Source organism: Macaca fascicularis, chromosome 4 (genome assembly GCF_037993035.2).
Source record: "Macaca fascicularis isolate 582-1 chromosome 4, T2T-MFA8v1.1".
NCBI classification, from domain to species: Eukaryota; Metazoa; Chordata; class Mammalia; order Primates; family Cercopithecidae; genus Macaca; species Macaca fascicularis.
In genome coordinates this window covers 35,693,951-35,715,158 of record NC_088378.1, presented here as the reverse complement: position 1 = coordinate 35,715,158, position 21,208 = coordinate 35,693,951, and the positions used below count along the sequence as shown (strand labels likewise).

The following is a 21,208-nucleotide window of genomic DNA, read 5'->3' as shown; positions in this document are numbered from 1 at the left end:
CCTGGACTCCTCAAAAGTATCAACATTATTTGTTAAACGCTGAGGAACTGTTGAACATTACAAGAGACCAAAGAGAAAAAAGTAATACAATGAATGATTCTCTTCCAGATCCCAGACCAAAAAAGAAAATATCATTAAAAAATAGTTGAAAACATGAAAAAAATTGATAGGTTCATAAATTAGATAATTTGTAGCATCGTACCGACATTAAACTTACTGTGAGTTAATGTCCTTGATCTTTGCACACTGAAGTATTCAGCGTTAATGGGCATGATCACTACAATGTACTCCCAGAAGTACAGGGGTAGAAATAAAACTATATATAAATGTACATACTGAGAATGTTAATTGAGGTAGCTGGGTAAGTGTTATAAGGAGTTCTTTTCTTCATACTATTCTTTTTAAAATAGAAACAGGGTCTTACCGTGTTTCCCAGGCTGGTCTTGAACTCCTGATCTCAAGTAATTTGCCCACTTCAGCCTCCCAAAAGTGCTAGGATTACAGGTGTGAGCCACAGTGCCCGGCCTATACTATTCTTACAAACTTTGTGTACATATAAAATCCTTTCTAAATATTTTGAAGTGTAACTAACTTTATTGCTTACTTTTTCAGATTTTTAAAAATAAAACAAGTTCATTGTAAATATAGGCTACATACTCAAAGTTATTAAGTAGATGTACCAAATCCTCTATAATTTCATGATCCATTAAATCACTGGTATTCATTCATTCAAAATGGCTTTACATATACATATTTCTTGTTAATGGAATAATGAATATGCAAAAGGAAGATATAATATTGCACAATCTCTGTGTAAAAAATATAATTTTATTAGCTGGACGTGGTGGCGGGGACCTGTAGTCCCAGCTACTTGGGAGGCTGAGGCAGGAGAATCACTTGAACCCGGGAGGCGGAGGTTGCAGTGAGCTGAGATCACACCACTGCACTCCAGCCTGGTGACAGAACGAGACTCCATCTCAAAAAAAAAAATGTAGTTTTAATTTTTCTCTTTTTATTTTTATAACAACAATTTAGCCACTTTCAGGCCAACTCAGAAGTAATGAGGAAATCCAGGGTTATTAAACTCCGTTCAGTGTTGTAAACATCCACCATCTGTCTTCCTATTGTGAGTTCTAAATTCCAGGTGATCTTATTTAGTTTCCCGGCCATGGTGGGGCAGGAGAACATTGATTGGAAAAATTGTCTCTATATGAAGAGTATTAACGTTGTTGCTGTGTATCCGGAAATAATTTCCTATTTGTGTCTTAACTTGCAGCCTCTCTGTATTGCACACTTTGCACTGCATACATCTTTGACCTAAATTCTACATGTGAAGAAACTATGTTAAAAAAAATTCAGTGGGAATAAACTAACATGTCAATTGGTTGCAAATAATAACCATAATTCAATTGAAATTCTAATAGAAATAGAATTTGTATTCCTTGAAGCGCAGGTTACAAGATTTTTCATTAGCTACAAAGCCTGTGTCCCTGGATGAACTTATCTTTATATCAGAGAAGAATCTGGAAAATTGCCAGTCTAGCAACCCCAAAATTGACCAATAGTATTGCCCCTGAAATAATTGCTGGGATCTCTTTGGTTCATAACTCTATTTTGAAAATTCAAGAAATACATATAGAGAGTTTAAAAAAACAAAAACAAAACAAAAAAAACTTCAGGCAGTACAAAGAGCAAAACATAAAAATGTTATCTTTTTTTCTCTTTTTTCTATTAATTCCTGCTTTCCCCAGCCCAGATTTTATTATATAAATTGGGGGCTGACAAACTACAGCCCAGGGACCCAATCTGGCCCTCTACTTGTTTTTGTAAATAAAGTTTTATTGGAACATAAGTGATATGGTCTGGATCTGTGTCCCCACCCAAATCTCATCTCGAATTGTAATCCCCACGTGCTGAGGGAGGGAAGTGTTTGGATCGTGGGGGCAGTTTTCCCCATGCTGTTCTCATAATAGTGAGTGAGTTCTCATGAGATCTGATTGTTTTATAAGTGTCTGGCATTTTATCTGCTTACACTCACTCCGTCCTTTCGTCCTTTCGCCTTGTGAAGAAAGTGCTTGCTTCCCCTTCTCCTTCTGCCTTGATTGTAAGTTTCCTGAGGCTTCCCCAGCCATGCGAAACAGTGAATCAATTAAACCTCTTTTCTTTATAAACTACCCAGTCTCAGGTATTTCTTTATAGCCGTGTGAAAGCAGACTAATAGAACAACAACTCTTATTTCTTTTTTGTATTATCTATGGCTGCTTTCTTGATGCCACAGCAGAGTAAGTAGTTGTAACAGAGATTGTATAGTCTAAAAAATTTACCATCTAGTCCCTTACAGAAAAGTTTGCTGACCCCTGAAAAATGACAGTAGACTACATACATTGTTCTACCACTTGCTTTCTCACTTAACAATAGTGATACATTCAAGATATATATAGATCTACTTCTGTCTTTATAGAGGTGGAACAATATTTGCTTAAACAAATTTCATAATTTGCTTAACCAGTCTTTTAGGTTGTTTTCTGTGTTTTGCTATCATAAAAGATGTCATTTTCATGCATTTGTGTCAAGCACATCTGTTGGGACAGTTTTTACAGGTGAAATTACAGCGTAAACGTTCTGTGCATTTTAAATTTTAATCAGTATTGCCAATCAAATGCAAAAATTTTTACAAAAAACTGATTTAGAGCTGATTCAGTTCCCAAGTGAGACATACTTCTTTTGTTCTCCCTTTTGTTTAGATAATTCTGGGCAGAAAAATATATTCAAAGATTCTGAGATAAAACATGTAATAAGGAAGGTATAATCTGTCATGAGATTAGAGTTTAAAAATCCAACAAAAAAGGGAAGGTGTGAGATAGCATCATCTGTGTGAAAAATGTAACTTTAATATAATACATATTCATAGAAATGAAAAAGAGAAAAGGGAATGATAAAAATTATGGCTTTTAGGGGACTTAAGGAAAAATAGAAAACTTTATTTTATAATTCTCCAGAAAAAATCATTTACATTTTTCCAAAATTACTTTATACAGTAAATTATACATTAAGTAGACATTATTAAGTTAAATAGTGGTTTCAAATGTTGGTAAATATGTCTTTAGCTGCAAAATTTCAGAGACAGGCTGCGCTTTATCCTGATAGAAGTCAAGCCCAGTGAGAAGCTCTACATCACGGACCCGGGCAATGTGAGCTGTAAATCTTTCTTCAACCCAAAGAGCTTCCGGTTTACCTTCCTGAAAAAGAAAAGCACAACACTTTCTTTTTCACAAGGTGGTACTTTTCATGAACAGAAATATTTTTATTGCTTAGAAGTTGTCTTTTTGCCGATGATATTTACCTCCTTAAATCTTAATTTGATACAGCTAAATTTAGTTTTTAAAATAAAAAGAAAAGCACAAAGTATACCATAACTAACATAGAACACAGTAGTCAAAATTTATCCATTTTTATGTTTATTTCAGATATAAATTTTTTAATGAAATTAAATATTGCAGATGAAGTTAAGTCCCCAGTGCTCCTCTGTTCAGAACTAAACATCCTTATATCAGGGTGAATCCCAGTCTGTTTTTTCAAACTTTTACTGTACATCACTATACAATATGTACTATTGATGAGTTTTTAAACTTATGTTAATATTATAAGTGGTATTCTACAAATTTTTTTATTCGGTATTAATGTTTGTAATCTATAGTGATATATCTAGGTCTTGTTAAGTGACTTGTTCTTAGCTGTGGTTTGATATTTCCTCATTTAAATGCAGCACAATTAAAATTTTCATTACGTGTTGATAAAATTTTTATTATAAATAATGCTATAATAAATAACTTGGTATATGTCTCCTGTGTTCAAGAGCATGAGTTTCTAGGATATATTAATAAAATTGCTGGGCCATAGAGTACATTCAATTTTTTTTTTTTTGACATTGTCACTCTGTCACCCAGGCTGGAGTGCAATGGCGTGATCTCAGTTCACTGCAACCTCCACCTCCTAGGTTCAAGCAATTCTCCAGCCTCAGCCTCCCAAGTAGCTGGGATTACAGGCACCCACCACCACATCTAGCTAATTTTTTAATATTTTTAGTAGAGATGGAGTTTCACCATGTTGGCCAGGCTAGTCTTAAACTCCTGATCTCAGGTAATCCACCTGTCTTGGCCTCCCAAAGTGCTGGGATTCCAGGCATGAGCCACTACGCGCCACCGAGTACATTAAATTTTAACTTTATCAGATATTAAACCCAGCACTCCTCAAAGTCTTCATACCAATTTACAGTTCAATAGGCAGTGAAAGATAATTCCCGTTTCCCCACATCTTTGCCAAACCATGGGTGTAAAATAGTGTTTTATGCCATTTTTATTTTATTATGCTGACTATTGTTATATTTGTGCATCTTTTCAGTTATTTCTCGACCGTTTTATTTTTAATTTTTTTTACAATATGAAAGTTAGTTCAATAATTTAGAAACATGGGTTTCTATCACATTCTTTATTCTTTATTATAAAGAATAATTTTCTGGTATTCTTATGATATTGCTAAAGTTCAGTTAACTTTTCACATAATAAGAAAGTTTCAAAGTTTGTTTAATCAGATTACTGTATTTTCATGATTCTCATTTGACTTCGACGCAGTGGTTTACTTGTTTAAGTATGCAGGCTTAATACAGATAGCCACTATCTGAGCCAGAGGAAGTGTAAGAGGAAATACTTTTTGTTCCTAACCTCTAAAGCACTTGTGTCAGATTCACAAAGCGAGCTAATATTTAAAAAAAAAAAAAAAAAAAAAAAAAAAAAAAAAAAAAAAAAAATTCACTATGTTAGTTTGAGTTCATTCTTTCAATGGGAGTCTAATTCAAAGTCTTTCTATTCTGCCTTTACTATTGCCCATTTCAGTAGCACCTAATATCTTTGATCACTTTTTTCCATAACGTTTTCTCCCATTTGGTTTATATGACTCTACTCTCTCCTGACTTATTCGGCATCCATCCAACTAAATGTTTACCCAGCACCTGACAGTCTTCCCTCTTTTAAATTTGCAGGGAAATGACCACAAAGCATAGCACAAAACTATACTTATGCAGAGACGATACTTAAGGTATTTAACACTGAGTAAGTCGCTGGCACCAACTAATCTGAACAGAAGCCAGCTGTAGACAACTGCCCTTGCTGCACCAGTCCATGCCAACAGAATAGGCTACACAGTTTTATGAGCTATATTTGAATATACTTTGATATTAATATATGTGTGCAGAGGGGGGTACGTGTGTGTGTGTGTACAAATGACCTGTTACAGAATTAAGTGTATTGTATATCCCAAAAGTACAACTCATTTTTTGAGACAATATTGATTTCAGCATTTTTCTGTCCTGTCCACATTCTTATTCTCTCTCCTTAGCCACTACAGTCCAGTGATTGCTGCTATCATGCTAATGCAACTACTTTGTCAATGACAACCTCCCTGAATGGGGTGTCCTCAGACTTTTCAATTAGTTAACTACCCCAGGCTTCTGAAGTTCCTCCTTTGTTATCCATAGTTGTACTGTTTACTTGTTTGATAATACCTTCTGTTTCCTCAGATGACTATACTTCCTGGAAGCATAGACATTTTCCTCAATTTGATTTGGGATCTTTTCTTTCCACTTTCTCCCCTTTGGCAATTGTATTTCACACCCATGATTTAATCCCAAATCTAGATCTGCAGTTCTGATTTCTCCTCCAAGTTTCATATCTGTATTTTCCATATCTGCTGAGTAACTTACAAGGAAAGTCACTTGAACTCATGGCTACATTCTCATTTATCTGACAGAAATTTAACAGTACAAAGATGACAGGAGGAGGGAAAAGGAAAAAGGAGGGAAGAAAAGATGAAAGGAACAAGGAAAGGACAAAATAAATAAGAAAATATGATCTAATTCCTTACACCAAGTGTGGGATAAAATTGTGAATCTATCATTCCTATAGCTTGATCTCAGTTCCCTGTAACATCTTAATAGTGGGAGTACTTCTGTACATTGTGTAATTCAAATACTTGAAGTACAGAGTTTTCATACAATGCAATGCTTAAAGCAAGCCATCTATTTTATCAGGTGCATCAAAGCACAATTACCTATCCAAATACTATTGGAAATATTGGCTGGTTTAGACTTACTAAGAAACAGTTTGTGAATGTACTATACTTTCTGGATGATTTGCATGTAGGAGATCCAATTTCACTCTCTATTGACTACTTTATTTTATTTTATTTTAAGACAGAGTCTTGTTCTGTTGGCCAGGCTGGAGTGCAGTGGTACGATCTCCACTCACTGCAACCTCTACTTCCCAGTTTCAATAAATTCTCCTGCCTCAGCCTCCCGAGTAGCTGGAATGACAGGCATGCACCATCACACCTGGCCTAATTTTTGTATTTTTAGTAGAGACGCGGTCTCACCATGTTGGCCAGGCTGGTCTCGACCTCCTGACCTCAGGTGATGTGCCTGCCTCGGCCTCCCAAAGTGCTGTGATTACAGTTGTGAGCTACTGCGCCTGGCCTCTATTGACTTTAGAATGTAACTTTATCATAAGATATGATTCCTTTGTAATAGCCACCTTTTTTTATATTGGGAAGTCTTAGGGTTTTATACAGATTATTTTCTTTTATCTTTACAAACTTCATAAAAGAAGGTGAATATTTTATCCTTATTAGATATAACAGATGAGGAAACTAACATACTTACCCAAAGAAACCAAGTCATTCACTGAACCCAGGATGTCCAACTCCAAAATCCATGTATTTAAGTTCTATTTTATACTATTTCTCATATATCCTCCTAAATATTCAACTAGTCTGTCAAACTGAAGACCACCAAGAGCAAATCCATCCTTCTCAAAACAAAAGATTATCTGTCGTATACATTTCCTGGTTAGTCATGCCCTGGATTTTTAGTCATCTTTGCCTCTCTCTCATCTTGCCTTTTCCTTACCCATATCTAATTGACAGCTACTCTTATTAACTTTGCAAACTCTTTTATAATCATAGCTTGGCTTAAGTTTGCTTTATACTCATTGCATTTTGTCTCATAATTATCTGTATAGATGTCACATTCTTATTACTATACTGCAAATTCCTCAAAATCTTGGATATGTCCAATTTATTACTGATGATGTCCTATTCAATAAAGATGATGCTCTATTAATTTGGAGAGATCACTTCTACTTTGAATAATCAAGGAAAGCTTCATATTATTTGCACTTTACCTTGACTCCCAGGTGGAATTTTTAGCAGATGAAAAAGAAGAGAATTATAGAGGAGAGAAGAACATAGGCAACAGTGAGGAGGTAAGCAAACTCAAGATGTGCTCAAGTAATTTCAAGGGCTCCAGTTGGCCTGGAACATTAGCCTGTAAGGTCAACTGAGGGTAAATTGTGAAGAGACTTAAGTACAGGCTGGAAGTTGTTTTTGTTTGCTCCTTTGTATTTTGTTGTTATTGTTCAGCATAATCAAAAATTTTGGGGTGAGAGGCTATGACAAAATATAGACTAAATTTTAAGATGAGTAAGTTGGTAGTAGTGCACACTGACAGATGAGAAGAGAAGAGGAGACCACAAATCTACTTAAGATTCATTTTCAAGAGTCCTAATAGAAGGTCAAAAGGGCCCAGACCAGGGATAGCAAATGTTTTTTTCTTTGTGTACTCATTGTAATCACTCCATTATGTCTACCTAGAACCTCTGTAAGAATGAACAGTTTAATCCGGATTTCATGGTAGAGTACCACACCATATCAGTCATTGATGTCTGTCATTGGAAGAGGAAGTAAAGAATAATGGCTTACCCTTGTCTCAACCAAATAAAATGCTGACAGGAAAAGTAGGAAGGGATTCAGTTCAACAACATATCCTGATAGTTTCCTGTTTAGAAACTCTTCTTCCTCATTTTAAGAATAGTGAGTGGCTCACTATTCAGCCTCTAAACTTGGCCACCTTCGATAAACAATTTAAACACTCAAGTAAAATCGTATCTGCATGACCCAACTGAAATGTTACCCTCCCTGTCAGGAAATCATTCTCCTCTGAAATCCTACTATAGCAGTTTATCTGTCCCTCTCTTACATCACTTATCTCTTTCTTCTAATGTTTTCCTGGATTTCTAATTGTGAGTACCTTCTATAGTGCACAGCATGGTGAAGGCACTCATGTGTTGAACAGTGTTGAACACCTGAAAGATATAGATGAATCCCAATTGGCCTAGATGCCAAGCTTTAATTCTCAGGCTCTAATTGCCTATGGGACTTTCCACATCAATACCCATTTCCACAAATTTAAAATGCCTAGCTTTAGCTTATCCTATCTACCAACCAAAAAGTTCTTATTCCTAACTTTCCTCTTTCTGCCTTTTTCCTAATTACCAACATTCAAATCTGATTCATCTTTAAGTTTCCTTTTGGGGTGGGGGCTCTTGTATCCAATCAGTTACTAAATCCTCTTCATTCTTCATACCCACCCTCCATGGAAGACTCTTTGTAGTCTTCTCAATATACTCAAATTCTATCCATCCTTCGGGCACAGCCCTACTTACACTTTATTTTATCAAATCTTTATTGATCATTCCAGCCAAATGTGATTTTAATTTCAAATATTAAATCCTTTTAACATTGTCAGTTGATCCCAACTTTGCAACCTCTTTTATTTTTTAGTTTTTAGAATAATTCTTGCATTGTTGACTGACTAAATTGTGTGTCTATATCTCATATATAAATTGAAGTTGTATATGAACTCTTTAAAAGCAGGGACAATGTGTTCCTCCTTTGTGCATTCTAAAGAGTTTCTATCATGATACTGTGTGCTTAATAGGTACTCAATATATTTGTTGAATGACTTCAGTAAAACCTAAGTTCCAGGATACATATTTTTTCTATAAGGAATTTATATGCAAGTTGAATTAACTACTTACATATAATCTGCCTTGATTCAAAAAGGATTTTGAGGTAGCCTAATAAATGATGTTTAAAAAAAGAATGTTACTTGAACTGTGTGTATTTGTGTGTGCATGTGTATAATCAATTTCACACCTCATGGCTCAAGTTGATGGAATTTTTACATGTACATACTCATTCAGAAACATTAATTTAGTGCTAACATTGGGAATAACTTTAAGATTTGTGACCAGAATAAAAATAAGTTCTGGTGTTTCTATTACATAGTAGAGTGGCTGTAGTTAATAACAATGTATTGTATATTTCAAGACAGCTGGAAGAGAGGACTTTGAGTGTTATTACCACAAAGAAATGATAAACGTTTGAAGTAGTAGATATGTTAATTATCCTGATTTCATCAGTATACAAAGTATGCATGCATTTAAACATCCCACTATACCTCATAAATACATATAATTGTCATGTTATAAATAAAAAAAGAAAAAAGAGATTAACAAGATTTCATCTCTTTCATTCTTAGTGAATGTGAATAAAACATATAAATAAATTACATGAGGTATACATATGTTCAACTATGCAGATATATGTTTAAATTGATATTAATTACATAGAGATCAATAGTCTAAGGAAAAGCCTAAAAATGAAGTATTACAACTTTTTCCATGAAACACTTAAGAAAATACATTTTAGAGTCACTTTTAAGAGAGCCCAAAAGAGCTCTGACTCATTTTCTCATGTCCTGGACCCTCCCAAAGCGTACTCACAGGACAGCTTTCCACGTTGGTAGGTCGGTGAGGGATGATAAAGGGTAGGACGTCCAGCCACCCAGGGCAGTTTTCCGGTGTGTGGCTCTTGTTTTTACAACTGGTCAGCACCACAAAGTAGTGCGTTGGGATGGGAATGTCAGTGTTCGCTATATGTCTTACAAAACATAATTGAAAACATGTTTTGATGTTATTATACTTTTGCTTCTAAAGGTGATAAGTGTGTTTACATAGTTTTTTCATATATATGTAAAATAACAATTCATATAATTCTGACAGCATTTTACTATATGCTAGGTACTTTTTAAATAACTTACATGCAAAGTTTTAAGTGCAAAATCTGACTCCACCAAAGGAATACAAGCTGGTATAAATATGCAAATATATATATGAAAAAAACTATGTAAAGACACACACACACACACACATATATATATATATCTACTTCTAATGGTACTTTGGATTTTTTTTTTTTTTTTAATAAAGATGGTTTCTCACTTTGTTGCCCAAGCTGGTCTTAAACTCCTGGGCTCAAATGGTCCTCCCACCTCAGCCTCTCAGTGTGTTGGCATGACAGGCATGAGACACTGCACCAGGTCAATAAATGTCTTCATATAGTTTTAAAGAAATGCCAAAGTAAAAATATAGTAAAAGAAAGTAATAAATAAAAACCACAAATTCTTACATATTTTTTACTCCCATCAGCCAGAATAGAGATTACAGCAGAAGTCCAAGCTTGGTCATTCTAACATAAAAAAATATTAGACTACAAAAAAAAAGAAGGAAAAAAAAAAGAAGCAGAGCATGATATTCTGCCTCCTGCATTTCCTCGTTTTGTTGACTTCATACTTCACAGTAGTGTTTACTAATACAGCAGAAGCTGAGAATGAAGGAGCACAGATTCCACCTCCAGCCGTGCACTTCCACAAAATGTTTGGACTTTCACTCATCCTCTAATTCTATCATTTACTGAGTTTCCTCAGCTTTCCAAGGATGTGATTCTGTGCTATCAACTTCACAGTGTAGACATGGGGATAAATCCATACAACTGATGTGACAGTACTTTGGTTTCAGATAATGAACATGAAAGTGTTTTCAAAAGTTTTAAGTGCAAAATCTGACTCCACCAAAGGAACGCAAGCTGGTATAAATAGAAATGTATTACTGTGATTTAGAACATGGACTCAGGCCGTCCAGGTTCATATTCTGGCTTTACCACTTATTAGTTGCAGAATTTAGATAAGTTGTTTAACCTCAGTTTCTTTAACTCTAACCGGGGGCTAATGGAACCTAACTAGGGTATCTTTGCGGTTTAACTGATGTATATGTGAGTTCTTTAAAAAGTACCTAGCATATAGTAAAATGCTGTCAAAGTTAGAATTATTAGAATTAAGAAATTGTGAAAGATAGAGCCAATACTGAAATATTGATTCAGTATTCATTCAACACTGAAATAAAGACATGGTGAAAAAAATAGAACAAGGCCACACACTTACTAGTCATAAATGTTACTTTATCAGAAGGTACAGGTAGAAATCATTGCTTTACATAATCTAGGCTTAGTATAGTTGTTTAGTTTGGTCCTTCATATGTTTTGATAATAAAGAGAAATGGTAGATGAAACTTCTCTAAAACTCTATTACTGTGCTCTGCATTCAAAACTAATTCTTAGCAACCTGTTATGACCAGGCTTAGTACTACAATGTAAAGTTTAGTTAGGACTAGTTCTCTGCATCATGAAATTTACCTACATTGTCTCCTGGGAAATGCTTTTATGAATTGTTCACTATTCTTGTAAAATTTACCTTAGTCTTTACATGACTTTTTACCATTCTTGTAAAATTTACCTTAGTCTTTACTTGACTTTTTTTCATGTATTGTTGGATTGGTTTTATATTCACTGATAGTACATCAAGTTTTCTCTACCTCCTTAGCCTTTACAAAATTTCATGTTATCTTTGCCCATTAATTTAGCATTCCAAATGACATTTTTGCTAAACTTTTCCAGGAAGTGTTTTCTTTGCCCCTTAATTTAAATTTTTTGCAATATAAGTTTTTCCTAAATATTTAGGAAAATATTTAGATTGAAAATAGTCAACAATAACATTTGTCTATGAATGCATTATGTAATATTTAAAGTATTAAACTTTACTTAAAATATTGGAATTTCCCCTCATGAGACCTATTGATAAATCAAAAAGTCAAACACTTACTTGGTAATTTCCTCTGGAGCATCAAAATGGCCATCATAATTATAATCAAATATTGGTCCACTAACCACATTTACTCCATTTCTTTCTGTGGCGTGTTTTATAAGAAGAACACTGTGGAAGTAGTCCCACATTTCTAAAAAAAAAAAAAATAATAAAGTGTTTAAAATGTCTACTTCAGTCGAACGTGACAATATTTTCTATTATAGACAAGTACATTTAAATAGCATGAAATTCTGCTTTAATCATTGTCAGTGGTGATTGGGTAATTCTCCAGAACAGGCTTCACAAGCAAAAATAAACAGCTACATTGATGACAGCTTTTTGTTGTTGTAGTTATAGTCTTGAAATTACAGTTAAATATGCCTCCAAATTTCTCCCTACGGCTGAGTTGCTTATGGGACAGCGAGTGTTAAAAATAATCAGAACACATATGTTGCCTGATTAATTATTACTCTGGGGATGAACATTTACCTTTCATTTACTTTTAGTGAGTGGCAGTAATCAAATTAAGGGTTAAAAACAAATTATCAGAATTCTAGCAACAAGTCACTCAAAGTCAAAGTTGAAAAGAATCTATGTGAGGGATCCTTCCTGTACCTATATTTAAACCATTAGAACAAAATGACCTTAATATCAGGAACAAATTGCAATTAAAAAAATGTGTTTAGTTTGGAAGTTCAGGGAGTCACTTAACTATTTTAAAATTAATACTCTAAATACATACTTACTTCTGAATTCTTCATACATAGGTACCAAATTGCTCATAATTAAAGCATCATATTGGCTATCAGTTCTATTGATGGCTGCAAAACAAATGGATCTTATTAGATCTAGCTATAAGAGAAAATATGACATACTGCACAATAGGGCTATTACTATTACATATTAATATAAATTTATTAACAGTCAAAGCACAGAAATAGTACTTTCTAACAGAAGTCATTAATAATGCAGGCAGTTTTATGTCTGTAGTGGGTTGAACTGTGATCCAAAAAAGCTTCATCCAAGTCCTAACCATTCCTTTCATCCCTGTGAATATAAACTTATTTGGAAATAGGTCTTTGCGGATGTAGCTAGGAGTCTCTAGATGAGACGATCCTGGATTTAGGGGTGGACTGCAAATCCAGTGACTAGTGTCTTAATAAGGAGAAGGAGATTTGGGAAGAGGGCAAACACAGGGGAGAAAGTCTTGTTAAGATGGAGGCAGAGGTTTGAGTGATACCAGTACATGCCAAGGAATGCCTGGAGCTACCAGAAGCTGGGAGAGACAAGGAAGGATTTTCCCCTGGAGCCTTCAAAAAGAGCATGGCTGTCAACACCTTGACTTTAGCCTTCTGATCTCCAGAACTGTGAGATAATACATTTTTGTTTTCACTCAATCTTTTTTGGTAATTTTTCCAGCAGTCCTAGGAAACAAACAGAATGCCAGATATATATGCGTAGCTATTGGATGTGCACAAAATAATGTTATTATAGATAGCTGTTTTCCAAAATAAAATTTTCTGAAGAAAATGAGTTTTTACTTGATAGAGACTGATATGGTTTGGCTGTGTCCCTCTCAGTCTTATCTTAAATTGTAGCTCCTGTAATTCCCACGTGTTGTGGGAGGGACCCGGTGCAAGGTAACTGAATCAAGAGGGCGGGTCTCTCCCATGCTGTTCTCGTGATAGTGAATAAGTCTCACGAGATCTGATGGTTTTATAAAGAGGAGTTCTCCTGCACACACTGTTTCTTGCCTGCCGCCATGTAAGATGTCTCTTTGCTCTTCCTTCGCCGTCCCTAATGATTGTGAGGCATCACCAGCCATGTGGAACTGTGAGTCCATTAGACCCCTTTTCTTTATAAATTATCCAGTCTTGGGTATGCCTTTATTAGTATGAGAACTGACCAATACAGAGACTGCTGAAGGGAACACCACAAATCATGGGCTCTCAGGATTTATGGCTGTGCTGTCCAGCACAGTGAGTGTTCACAGCGAGTGTGCTCTGGAAGCAGACCGCCCAAGTGGGAACCCTAGCTCTGCTGCTCACAACTGCACCCCCCGGGCAAAGTGCTGCATCCCTCTGTACTTCGTCTCATGGCATCTGACTCATAGAATTATTGTGAGGATTAAAAGCTGCAAACCTATAAATGTTTATTCAAATCCTTTTTCATTTAATTTCATTTTGGTAAGAATACTTAACATGAGATCTACTCTGTTAACAATTTTTTAAGTACTGTTGACTCTAGATACAATACTGTACAGAAGATCCCCAGAGCTTATTTATCTTGCTTAACTGAAACTTTATGCCCATTAATTAGGAACTCCCCATTTCTCCCTCCCCCAGCCCCCGGCAACCACCATTTCACTCTCTGATTCTATGAATTTGACTATTTTAGATTCTGTAATATATAAGAACATAAATGAAACTTGAGGACATTGAGTGAAATAAGGCAGTCACAGAAACACAAATAGTGCACAATTCCACTTATATTAAGTTTCTATTATAATACTTTTTATACTATAGTAAACTATACTTGGATATCTTAACTAATTCTTTTTTTTTAATTACTATTGAGGCAGAGTCTTGCCATTTTACCCAGGCTGATCTCGAGCTCCTGCACTCAAGTGATCCTCCTGCCTCAGCCTCCCGAGTAGGTGGGATTACAGGCATGCACCATCCTGCCTGGGTAACTAATTCTTCAATGAGAGGCCAATGAGTAGACACCAAAAGACACGAAGAAACAAGTAGCTCTTTTTTCTTAAGATTTCACATGGTGTTTATAGTTCTCCGACTCCACAAAAAGCCTCTTCTACCTTTTTAACTAAGCCCTGAAAGTTGGAAAGGCAATCAACATAACATTACCTCTGTTTTAGAGGAAAATAAGAACCTGCTAGTAATAGAACTTCTATTTTTAATAAATAATTGGAATTTATACTGGAGAGTTAGAAGAGAGTTTCATTTTATCCTTACTATTACTATTTTTTTTTTTTTAACTGACAAGGTCTTACTATGTTGCCCAGGCTGGTCTCAAACTCCTGAGCCAGTGATCCTCCTGCCTCGACCTTCCAAAGTGCTGGGATTACGAGCATGAGCCACCATGTCTGGCCGTATCCTTAATTTTTTGAGACAAGTTGTTTAATTATTAATTTTATTCCTTGTCAGGCAAACATTTATGTATTAACTAATATCTTATGCCTAACAGACACAATTTTATACACCAATTTCAAATATTTTATTAATAAAATGTTGCAACTTTTTTTTTTTTTTTTTGAGACAGAATCTCACTCTGTCACCCAGGCTGGAGTCAGTGGCTCAATCTCGGCCCACTGCAGCCTCCGCCTACCAGGTTCAAGCCATTCTCATGCCTCAGCCTCCTGAATAGCTGGTACTACAGGTACATACCAGCAAACCCAGCTAATTTTTCTATTTTTAGTAGAGATGGGACAGGGTTTCACTTATGTTGGCCAGGCTGGTCTCGAACTCCTGATCTAAGGTGATCAACCCACTTTGGCCTCCCAAAGTGCTGGGATTACAGGTGTGAGCCACCGCACCTGGCCTGTTGCAAATTTTTAATGTTTATCACAGGGCTTACATAAATTTGTTACCCCTGATTGTACCTAGATACATAAAACATATCAGTTTATTTATCCTAACTCTGTTAGGAATTTTAAATTGATAACACTACTTGCTTTCATTAAGCCTTTTTGCCCGTTATAAATTTCAGAATCTTTAAATTACAAATCTCTAAGAAGGTGAAATTGTTGAAAATCTCATAGGCAAGTTAATAAAAATGACATTTCCTGTTGCACAGGGAAGTGGCTTGAGTTTTAGGAAAATCACACTAGCTCTGGCAGGTTCCCAAAAGAGATCCTTTCTGAAAACAACAACAACAACAACAAAAACTTAAATTTCATTTGGCTGCTTCACCTGCAGTTTAAAACTGTTAGCCCTACAGCATGAATGACAGGCCAAAATTCCAGCCTGATTTCTTATTTTATTTTATTTTATTTTATTTTATTTTATTAGGTGATCTTCTCTGTATCATTCCAATTTTAGTATATGTTCTGCCAAAGCGAACACCCAACCTAATTTCTTTTCACGGGCACAGCTGTATTCTCCAGGCAGACCTTAGCTTGGGCAGGAGCCAGAAGAAATGGGTTTTTAGATGTTTGTGTCCTTCTGCAAAGAATCTTCAGTTTTAAAATTAAACTTAAACCTGCCGAGCTCTCTAAACATCTGGGCCAGATGAGAGCTGCTGTGTGGGTCCCACTGCAAAATGTCTTAGTCTTTATTACAGCCGCTGTGCTGCTCTGGGCAGCCACAACCACTGGAAGTGTCTCAGGCAGCTAGCTTAGCCCAAGCAGGTAGTTTTGGTGGGGAGTATATGTTTAAGGCATATGCCCACATCCAGCTGATGAGAGCTTTCTAAGCGACTGCTCTAAAAAAGAGTTCTACTAACCAGGAGGATAGAGGAAGCCGTGGGTGATATTCTCGTCTGCTAAATAGAAAGAACATTTTTGGCTCTCAGAAGGAGGAACCCTGACATCAGCCCGCAGACAGTCTGGGACAGTGGGAGGAAGAGGCGATGTGTCTCCCTGTTGAAAGAGAGAGAGAAAAAAATTACGCCCACAATCGCGGCTCACCCATTGCCTTATATGGTTTGTCACTTCCCTAGAATGTTTTTCATTTAAGCTTTTCCTATTTTCTTAGTGAATCAGGTCTAGGCAAGCAATGGGAATGGATGTCTTCAGCAGTGTTTTCTTCTGTGGTTCCCTTCTGGTTAAGGACATCAGGAGGGCAAATCAAATACACCTTGGAAAAAAATATTTGCACAATGAAACCCGAATTGAGAGGAGAGGATAATGGGAACTATTCCTAAAAACTAAAATCCTTTTCAAGATCTAACTTTTTTGTGGTGATATATATTGTACTTGTAAATAAAAATTGAAAGTGAAATGTATTTACTTTTAAAATACAGATATAAACTAAGTATTAATATATTATTCTTCAGCTGTTCAAGAACTTTTTATCAACCTAAGATTAATTCAAAGAAGGTGTAGTTGTCTAAACAAATTGGTTTTGAATATAAATAAACTTACAGCCATGCTTCATTCCTCATGAAATATAAGAATTTTAAAAATAATTTCTTAGGCCCGGCCGGGCGCAGTGGCTCATGCCTGTAATCCCAGCACTTTGAGAGACCAAGGCAGGCGGATCACGAGGTCAGCAGTTCAAGACCAGCCTAGCCAACATGGTGAAAATCCGTCTCTACTAAAAATACAACAATTAGCCAGGTATGGTGGCGGGCGCCTATAATCCCAGCTACTCTGGAGACTGAGTCAGGAGAATCGTTTGAACCCGGCAGGTGGAGGTGAGGTGAGACTGCGCCATTGCACTCTAGCCTGGGTGACGAAGCGAGACTCCATCTGAAAATAACAATAATAATAATAATAATAATAATAATGTCTTAGGCCAGGCTTGGTGGCTCACGCCAGTAATCCCAGCACTTTAGGAGGTTGAGGTGGGCGGATCACTTGAGGTCAAGAGTTCGAGGTTCAACGTAGTGGAACCCCGTCTCTACTAAATATACAAAACTCAGCCGGGTGTGGTGGTGGGTGCCTGTAATCCCAGCTACTGGGGAGGCTGAGGCATGATAATTGCTTCAACCTGGGAGGTGGAGGTTGCAGTCAGCTGAGATCGTGCCACTGCACTCCAGCCCAGGCAACAGAGCAAGACTCTGTCTTAAAAAACAGTAATAATTTCTTTGTAACCCTATTTAAAGACTAGTACAATGATTTATTTACCAAGGGGACATCCTATAAATGTGCTGCCTAACTTTAGTATTTAAGGTAATACTATATTATGTGGTCATCATATTTTGATTAGCATACAATCATGGGTAAGTGAACATTTTACTATTTGTTTATTTTTCTCAGACATTTTGATTTGTATGCTCTCTACTGCCTGTAATGGTTATCTTTCTTAATAAAACTTGAAATAATTTATAAAAAAAAAATGAAGGTTAAGTTAAATTAGGATGACCTTCCTTTATTCACTGCATTGTGCTGAAAGCAAAATTAGCTACGTTGTCTAAAACCTCTGAGTTCAATTCACAAAGGAAGAGGCAACGTACACTGTGTGCTGTCTTTGTAGCCAGGAGAGCACCATGCTGAGGTATAGAACAGGTGGGAGCTGAAGATGAGAAAAGTCCAGAAAAAGCAAGGCAGAGACTGTACTCCCTAACATAATACAAAGCTCTAGCTAGAAAAGATACAGAAGTTGAGAAAACTTCTCAACTTGATTGAACACATACACTTACCTTGCTCCCTTCTAAAATTCCATTAAGAGGACAGTAATAATGAAAACACGTAAGAGATGACAGGGAATATTCAGAAGCCGGAAATCAGATAAATAATAATCTAATTTAGTAGACCAGTAAACACTGACTACCAAGAGTTTATGTTTAGGGAAAGCACCAAGAACGTCCTACTGTAGAACCCCAGAAGGGTAGAACTTGGAGTCCTAAAGACAGGAGTTTGCATAAGGCTGGAAATAGAGGATAGATTGAAAGTCTGCAAAAAGGGCTAGACAGTATGTTTACTCTCTGGAGAGTTTAAACCAGAGGGATGATCAGACTAAAAGACACAAGGCACAGCCAAGAGCAGGTGCACCATACTGAAAACAATGAGATTAAATAAAACTATATGCTGAATAATAAGATTCCCCAATCTCATTGCCCATTTAGCCTGAAAACTGTATATGCTGAGTCAGATTAGAAGTATCCTCTCTTTGGAAAACAACCAGCCTGAAAGGAAACTAGATACTGTCAATTTGGAGTCCTCAACAAAATGGCTGGTTCTCTTCCTGATCAACCTATAGTGAAGCTTATAGACTGGAAAGACCCAGCCATAAAGTTTAGTGCCTAATTCTTAAAATAGAAGATGACAGCCAAGGACCACTAGACACTGGGGAATAAGGGAGAAGAAAAAGAGACAATGTGGAAGCCAGAAGAAAACTCTTTTCTCAGAGAGCTGAGAGTATATATGGCATCCATAAAGAAGGAACAGAGGCAGTTTTTAAAAAGGGAAAAGGTAACAGAAAGAGCTCTTGGGATTTCAAAATACGACAGGCAAAAGAAAACACTCAATAAGATCTAGAGGATGAAGTTGCAGATGTGACTCAAAAGGTGGAATTAAAGACAAAGAGATGGGAAAAATAGGAAAAATTCAAACACATTAGAGAATCAGACCAGGAAGTCTATTTTTTTTTTTTTTTTTTTGAGATGGAGTCTCACTCTGTAGCCCAGGCTGGAGTGTAATGGCACAATCTTGGCTCACTGCTACCTCTGCCTCCTGGGTTCAACTGATTCTCCTGCCTTAGCTTCCCAAGTAGCTGGGATTACAGGCACGTGCCACCATGCCTGGCTAATTTTTGTATTTTTAGTAGAAACAGGGTTTTGCCATGTTGACCAGGCTGGTCTCAAACTCCTGACGTCAGGTGGTCCGTCTGCCTCAGAGTCCCAAAGTGCTGGGATTACAGGTGTGGGCCACTGCGCTTGGCCTGTCTTACTAATTTTGAAGAAAAATTATTTCTAAAATTCTGAAACCAGCTAAAACACTAATTAAGTATATAGGCAGAGTAAAAACATGTCGAGACCCACAAACTCTCAAGAATATCTCTTCACCTTTTTCTTTCTCAGGAAGCTCCTGAGTGATATAGTCCACCAAAACAAGAAGTACACCAAGAAAAACGAAGACGTTTGTGCTAAATGAGTTGGATGAGTTCTCACCATTTATTTCACTCTCCTTCAGGTGGCAGAGCTGGAAAGCTAAAAGCATTTGTTTATATTCTTTCAAAAACGTATCATAGTATACAGTTCTAAGTGACCAGGTTTCTCCACTTGGTATAAGGGCCACATAAGTATGTTATAAAATTGGAGAATAAGGAATAGTGACTGCTGACCAAGTTGGTCCCATAGACCCCTGGTATATTGCGAGTTTGATATTTCCTAACACACATCTTTATCATTGTACTCAAACATTTCACATTAATAAGTTTTATTTGAAGAAATATACAGTATATAAGTGTAGCCCTATATGGATTTTCCATAATGTAAGGAAATTGAGATGCTTTAATTTAACAGTTAAAATTATAAAAATGTTAACAAAGAAAGTCTATTGTAATTTTTAATGAGGCTGTGGCTGTAAAAGTTGTGCTTAAACAACTTAGTTGGTCAAAATATTTACCATGTTCTCAAAGTAGCTTAGACTTTGGGCTGGGGGAAATGAACTGGGATAGCTTCAGCCAGAAAGTACTAAAAAAAAAAGTCACATTTTCTGCTAACCGAAAATCTTGAGATTTATTTCTTACATACCAAACTTGAACCCTCAAATAAAAGTGCATCAATACTAGGAATGAGGATGTGGCCTCCTTTATCCAGGCAAGATTTTGCAATAGGCAGCCCTCTAGAAGGATGGAGGGGAGGTACAGGAAGGTCCTTTCTATAATAAAGAAGGCTTTAGTGAACCACCACCACCACCACCCCACACACATAAACAGCTTCAATCCTGCCATCCTGTCAGAGTTCCCTGGAATTTTTGAAGCAACAGGATAGAAAGTCAGGAAAGCAATAAATAGAATTCAGACACTCAGATAAAATATTAACTTCTTAGCTCTCAAAATATTTCTGGAGAAGTAAAGGATGAGTATAGACAGGAACATGAGCTGCTTATACTTTTAGTCTGGCATTGAAACAAAGTAGAATTTGAATAGAGTATAAAATTATTTCTATTGAAGTTACAGATGCTTCTTACCTGTAGGCTGAATGTACAAGCTAAAACCTACTTGTTTGAAAATTAAATGGTTACAATTTTGCCTTACGGTAAGGATAATGACTATGTATGTTTTAAATTATTTGGTTGTATGATTTATTTTCTACAGGGAAAAATAATTTTTTCATAGTTCAAAAATGTTTGCAACACACAATAATGCCCCTGTTTTAAAGACTCACAAAATAATATTTAGAAACAAGAAAAAAAGGCTTTTTAACATGGAAAGATATGGGAGTTACGTGTGTAGATTGACAGATAGGTAAATAGAGAGAGGATACATAGATACATAGGGGGAGAGAGAGGCATTTTTCAAAGTACACTAGATTTCTACTCTGAAAAATTTGATTTCATATTAAATTCTGAAATACCTATTTTAAACAATAATCACAATTCTTGCTGTTATTTTAAGTTTTTCACCTAGCAACAGAAATACTAGTTCATATCTTCCTTCTGAACAGGCCCAGAAGCAAAATCTATGTACATCCTGACTAACCTTAATGGTTTTG

General features: G+C 36.1%; 1 protein-coding gene across 3 annotated transcripts in view; it reads right to left on the bottom strand.

Moving 5' to 3' along the window:
* Positions 1–2,960: 2,960 nt before the first annotated feature.
* Positions 2,961–21,208, bottom strand: part of ENPP3 (ectonucleotide pyrophosphatase/phosphodiesterase 3) — a 96,975-nt gene continuing 78,727 nt past the window's right edge. For 2 of the 3 annotated variants that reach the window (XM_015448666.3, XM_074037059.1), the window contains 5 exons: positions 16,331–16,466; positions 12,616–12,690; positions 11,888–12,020; positions 9,675–9,831; positions 2,961–3,239 (listed from right to left, as the gene is read on the bottom strand). In XM_015448666.3, coding sequence (XP_015304152.3) covers positions 3,069–3,239; positions 9,675–9,831; positions 11,888–12,020; positions 12,616–12,690; positions 16,331–16,466 — 672 coding nt within the window. In that variant the 3' untranslated portion in view covers positions 2,961–3,068. Of the gene's footprint in view, positions 3,240–9,674; positions 9,832–11,887; positions 12,021–12,615; positions 12,691–13,117; positions 13,294–16,330; positions 16,467–21,208 lie in introns of those variants that run through there. The other variant, XM_065543408.2, reaches the window with a different exon arrangement.